The 6,000-nt window shown below is 42.2% G+C and overlaps 1 protein-coding gene across 2 annotated transcripts in view; it reads right to left on the bottom strand.

The window, feature by feature from the left end:
* Nucleotides 1-329: 329 nt before the first annotated feature.
* Nucleotides 330-6,000, bottom strand: part of loxl2b (lysyl oxidase-like 2b) — a 34,184-nt gene continuing 28,513 nt past the window's right edge. For both annotated transcript variants that reach the window (XM_030418112.1, XM_030418113.1), the window contains exons 11-14: nt 5,190-5,305; nt 4,627-4,763; nt 3,099-3,210; nt 330-2,890 (exon numbers count right to left, since the gene is read on the bottom strand). In XM_030418112.1, coding sequence (XP_030273972.1) covers nt 2,820-2,890; nt 3,099-3,210; nt 4,627-4,763; nt 5,190-5,305 — 436 coding nt within the window. In that variant the 3' untranslated portion in view covers nt 330-2,819. The remainder of the gene's footprint in view (nt 2,891-3,098; nt 3,211-4,626; nt 4,764-5,189; nt 5,306-6,000) is intronic.

Here is a 6,000-nt window from a genome sequence, read left to right as displayed (position 1 = left end):
CTTTTCAACCATTAAGATTAAAGGAACCTGCACAGAATCCGACAGCTGATTGAGGTTGCAGCCTGAATGCAACACACTGTTTCTCCCGCCTCAGGAAAAGAGACGTGGGGAGAGAAAGGCAAAAGGCTTCGGGAGGAAATTTGCTGCGACAAGAAAGAGAATCTTTCAGCAGACAGACACACACACACACAGCTGACGGCGGTGTGGTGAGCTGAAGCCGCCCGCTGAATCTGAATGTGTTGTAGCTCTGTAGCTGAGGAAGCGTCCCGTGACTGTGTGAGAGAGGAACGACATCAAGACGCTGAGCGGCAATAAAACGAGACGGACAAGAGACGCGGCTGCTCCGTAACTCAGACCTTTATTATAGCTTAACACACAAAGCACATTGTTTCGTAACGCTCAGTTCAAGTATACTGTTAGTATACATAATGTAGCTGTTCAACATGTACTGTACCCTCAGAAAACAGAGGACCAGCTTGATAGCACCATTATAAAATAAGATTCACACAAGTTATTGTACATAATGGATTTTTTTTTTTTTGTAAATGAGGAATAAAACTGTAACAATAAACTTCAATAACACTCAGTTATTCATGTGTTGAGTAGAAAAATCAATATATCTGTGACAGAGAGAGAGAGAGAGGCCGTTTGTGAGCCTTCAAAAACAAAAAAACTCAAAGTTAAGACAGGGGCGTCGTCTCGAAGCCAGAAAACCTCTCGATGGTTGATTCTTTCTGCAGAGGAAGCTGCAGAACATCTGCAACATGCTCACGTTGGAGCGTCGTGACTGTGGAAATCATCCGGCAGTGGGTTAATTAACAGGATGACGTTTAGAGGAGGAGAAATGTGAGGTCACGTAAAAGCTTGGAAAGCAAAAAAAAATATTGCTACATCATGAATATATCAGAACAACGAGACAATGTCTGCGAGCTGTAGTCGATCTCAGTCAGTCTGAAGAAGCTGACTCAACAAAGACGAGACTAACAGCTCTTAGATGAAGATGATCAGTACGTTTCTACCGGACTGACTGAGATTACCTCCGACACACTTTGCAACACAAATGCCCACAAAAGGATCGTAGTACAACTAGTGTTCAGATGCACTACATGTATATTTCAGAGAATATATGCTCCAGTCATTAAACAAACAAAAAGCTTTACATAACTTGGAGGCACTTGGCGGATTAGTCGTGAGCTCGGCCGTTAACATGCATCATGGGTGATCCGAGAGAGACGGACAGTTCTACGTGAGTCGGCCTGGGACTGGATTTCACTTCCACATGCATCACTGGGATGAACGGACACGATGTTTTTCACACAAAGGAAGAACAAACTTGCTGTAGAACATTTGCAGAATTCACAAGAAGGACGCCCCAAATATCTAAGAATGCATCATAGGAAAATGTCATGTTGTGAAGTTTCTCCAAACGCAACGACTCACAAAATTATGCAGTTTTTTAAGGGAGTCTGGAGAAGTAGCCGGTCTTAATTCTTATTTACATGTTTAGAATTAATGAACTGTTGTCTTCTTTTATAAATTCAATGTAATCGGTAAGATAGTGTCAAGAAACGAGTAAGTAAAAGTTTGCATGACACACTTTAGACACGGAGGCAGACAGGCCGGTACAGCGATGCTGCAAGAAGATGGTACTTTTATTTAATTTTTTTACAAGGAAAGAAACAACTTAATGTGTTGAATTTAAAGCCAAATTTACAAAAAGGCAGTTATGATTGAGAATCTGCTGTCGACATTTTCCAAACGTTTACTCTTTTCTCGTTACTCGGCGACTCTCAGAATTGTGTGATTTTTTAGAGGGAGTCTGGTGATGTTACTCATCCAGCGGTGAACAGTAGAAACAAGCATCTGCTGCTAACACGAAGGAGCCCAGACATGTAATTTTCATTACAGTGAGGCGAAAGGAAATCAGACAGCGTGTAATCCGCTCTGCTCGTCGCTGTGGCTTTTTCTTCTTCATCTTGTTTCACGGTGGATTCGGTTAACGAAGACACGTGCGTGCCAGCCGCTAATAGAATGTGGCCTGTCGTCTAGATAGTCGACTGTACTTAGAGCTGTCTACATGTGATCGGATCACCCAGGATGCATCTGTAATACCGGGTTTAAACCGGGCCGTCGAGAGAATCAGACACTGAGCGCTTGTCGCTGGTGATGGAAGCGCTCTGTGTGTTTCGAGGCCTTTCTTGTGCCACAGCTTGAACTCCTCAGTGAAGATGTGACAGTCGTGCCTTCAGACATGCAGAAGAAACTCAGTTCGCCCCGCTAACATGACATAACCTCAGTATGTGTGGACTCGAGTGTGTAGAAGACACTTGATGAAACTCGCTGCTGGCGTTCCTGGTGATTCCTCTCGGCCCCTCGGGCGACCCGACACTCTCAACAGCAGAGTTCCGTTGAAGCGCCGCGCTTCAAAGAGAAGCCGTTCTTGATGACATTCTCCAAACGCTGCGTCTTCCCGGCAAGTTTATTTCATCACTCGTTCCAAAAAGAAAGAAGACAGAGAAGAAGTCACAGGGCACACAGAGAGCGTCACCGTTCTCTTGATCAGAACCGCTGGAGGTTGGAGGTGTTGTTGAGGCTGCAGCTGCGTCTGTTTGGACCTGAGGGGGAATCAAATATTCTTTTCTGCTGAGGGGGAGAAAGGAAGGTGGAGGGTCAGAGGACGCTGCTGCCTCGTGGCCGAGGGAGAACATGAAAAGATGGTTTGGACCAGGGCTGGGATGGGCTGGAGGAGTCCAGGGGCTGCAGACGGCCTCCCTGCCGGAGGGGTGACGGCCAGTTGACTCCTCTCCTCGGCTCTGTCTTTACCTGTGGGTCACCTGGTTGTTGAGGAGGCCGGGGAACGTCTGCTCTGTTTCAGTGCTTAACGAGCCACCTAGCAGAGACAGGCAGAGTTACATCCCACACACTGTCGCTGCAGATTCACTGATACATGGAGGAGGTCTCTGCCCTGACAGCAGCACTAGATAATGACTCAGCGTTTGTTATTGTCTCTCATGGCGGTTATCATAAATATTAGAATGTACAGCAGATGATACGAGAGCATGGAGGGCAGTAGACGTCAAACGGCTGCAGGGTCTTACCGTTGTGGCAGCTGTACATCCACACGCGATGGCCGTCGTATCGACATCTGCATTTCATGATGTTGTTGGAGTAGTCTGACTCAGGTACTTCATAGTTTGGATTGATTATTATCTGAGAGAGAGAGAGAAGAAGAGAGAGAACATGAGTGCTGCAGGAACGAGCTGTGGGCTAAAACTAAAGAAATCATTTGTTTGCATCTTCGGTTTCTAGTGAAGTTCCTGAAATAAAGTCTGTGGAAGACAAAGGCTTTCAAGATCTGCTCAATAACAAAAATAATACAAAAAAACATTTTCAAAAGATTTTTTTTTTCATGTGTCAAGCACGAAAAAAATGTACATTCCTGAGATTTTTGTGTGTGTGGAACCGAGTTCACCAGAACTCCACCTCAATGAATAATTCTGAAGTGTGATCGCTGTAAACACAGGGAGGTGTTTGTCACAAACTAATTTCTGTGCCAGAAATAAACATTTTCTACGTCCTCCTGTGTTTTTGTTTGGACGTCGAGAGAGCGAATGTGATGATGACGCAGTGCTGACTGAGGAAATACTGATTCAACACACAGAAAAAAATATAAATTGAAAAAGTGATATTTTTTTTTTCTCGACACAAAAGATTCTTCTCCTGAAAAAAAAAGAAAAAAAGGAAAATTCATTTGGCCAAAAATGAAAAAAAAAAAAATTTCTTTTAATTATTTTTTTCACTGGAAAAAAAAAGTCTCCTGAAAAAAACGTGTTCACTGAACACATACATTTTTTTTATTTCAGGATTTTTTTCTTCACTATGTTTGACACATGGAAAATAATGTATTTATATATCATTTATATTCTGTGTTCTTGTGAAAACAGTTTTTTCCACCCATCATGATTTCTTTTGTTTCACTGTTTCATGGAAAAAAAAAATTCACTTGGCCCGAAACATGAACAAAACTTCTTGTGAATTTTATTAATTCACAATATTAATTGTTTTATTTTTTGCTCAGTTCAAAACATGAACACTGTTACTGTTCATTTATTTTTTGAAAAGTCAAAAAAAAAAAAATTGTGACAAGACAAGTGAATTTTTTTTTATTCAGAATTTTTTTTTATTGTCCACACCTGAAAAAAAATTTCTCATGAAAAAAAAATCACTTGTCTGTTCTGTTGGAAACTAATTTATGTTCTTGTGAAAACTTTTTTTTTTCACTCGGTCCAACACATTAATTTTTTTTTTCTCTTTCACTGTTTCTGTTAAATAAACATGTTCACTAGAAAACTTTTTTTCCATGTGTCGAAAAGTGGAATTTATTAATTCTGTGTCTCACTGGCTCCTCGGGGCTTCCATACATAACAGATGCATCTTGACACACTGAAAAAAAACTGTCTTGCAATTCTTATTTTTTTTATATCATGATTTTTTTCTTACACTGCTAAAAAAATTCATTCAAATTTTTTGATGTGTCGAGGCAAATTAAAAAACAAAATCACTTGTATTGACACATGAAAAAAAAAAAACCCAAACAGTTCCTGTGGAAAACATGTGAAACATTACCTGAAAAATGTAATCTCCAGGTTTGAGCTCAGTGATGTCGATCCACTGGCAGTCGATGTCGTGTCTGTAGGTATCCCAGCAGCCCACAGTGATGCCCTGCTCCCCGAAGTTTGCACATTCGTACCTCTTCTCAATGCCTGCAATAAAACATGACACAGTGAGTCCAACATTCACTCACAGACTCTGTAGTTGGTCTTTCCAAAACAAAGAGCTGAAAGACGGCAGAATCCTCCTCAGATCTGAGAGAAGCTTCCACATTACATCACTTTGCAATACTTCAGATTCTTAATTAACATCTTCAAAGTCATTCTGATGGTTCGATGTGTGTTTAATGCCTCGCTCGGCCTGCTGGTGGCGCCAGAGGAGGACAAAAACTGGACAGGAACATTTATCTTAGATAGATTTGTTCTTTTGCTGCTTATTTTAAGGCAGATTTACAGGTCAGAAATCAGTGATCTCTGGTTTATTCCTGATGAGACAATGAAAAGACTATTCTGGTATTGATTATCTTAAAAAAGTGTATTTCTGCCGGCTGCTTCTGAAAAGTAAAAGTTGGTCCTCACCCTCGTCACACTCCGAGTCCTCCAGGCAGAAACTTGCTTTGTGTCCTTCTGCCACTTTGGTTCCGTTCAGGCTGAACAGGTCGTAGATGGTGAACACCTCCATGCTGTGATAATGTCTAACACACAGAGACACAGACGCACTTTTACAACACCAGCCAAAAAGTACAAGAATCGCACTTCTTGCTGTCGACTGTCGCTCTGGCCTCGAACCGCAAACGGCTGCCTGTAACCCACAACTTCTTTTTAAATAGCTTGTTTTGGCCCGACACGCTTGTCGAAGGTACCAAAAGGTTTGACATGTTGAAAGCTGGTAGCCGGAGTGAAGCTGCCAGCAGCGCTCGGTTCCTCCGGGCCAACACAGGGACCACAGAAATGTGGGACTTTCTGCAGTAAATTTAGCTCTCACAGACAATTACAGGGCAGCGGGACGCGCTCCAGAACCGATCCACGAGAGGGCCGAGTCATCGGTGTTTAAGATTTCGCAATCATTCATACGTGTTCTTCAATTAGGAGCGGAGGTGTAGCGCTGCACTGGAAAATCACACACATAATGAGATCCAATCATCACTGAAGCATCTGTTGTGCAAGAGAAGCCAGAAAACATTTCATGCTGTGGTCAGTTATGATTCACTGAGATATGTCAGCCTGTCACGCTGGTTTCTTGACCTCTGAAACGAGCTGTAATGTGACCGCGAGCGTGCCGAGCAGAAAGGACTACACCCGCGATTAAGATGTAAAGTGATCAAAAACAACCTCTCGTGCAGACTAACTTATACATCTGTTTATTAAAAAACACGTTAATGACTTTATT

Source organism: Sparus aurata, chromosome 5 (genome assembly GCF_900880675.1).
Source record: "Sparus aurata chromosome 5, fSpaAur1.1, whole genome shotgun sequence".
NCBI classification, from domain to species: domain Eukaryota; kingdom Metazoa; phylum Chordata; class Actinopteri; order Spariformes; family Sparidae; genus Sparus; species Sparus aurata.
This window is presented reverse-complemented; position numbering and strand designations above follow the sequence as displayed.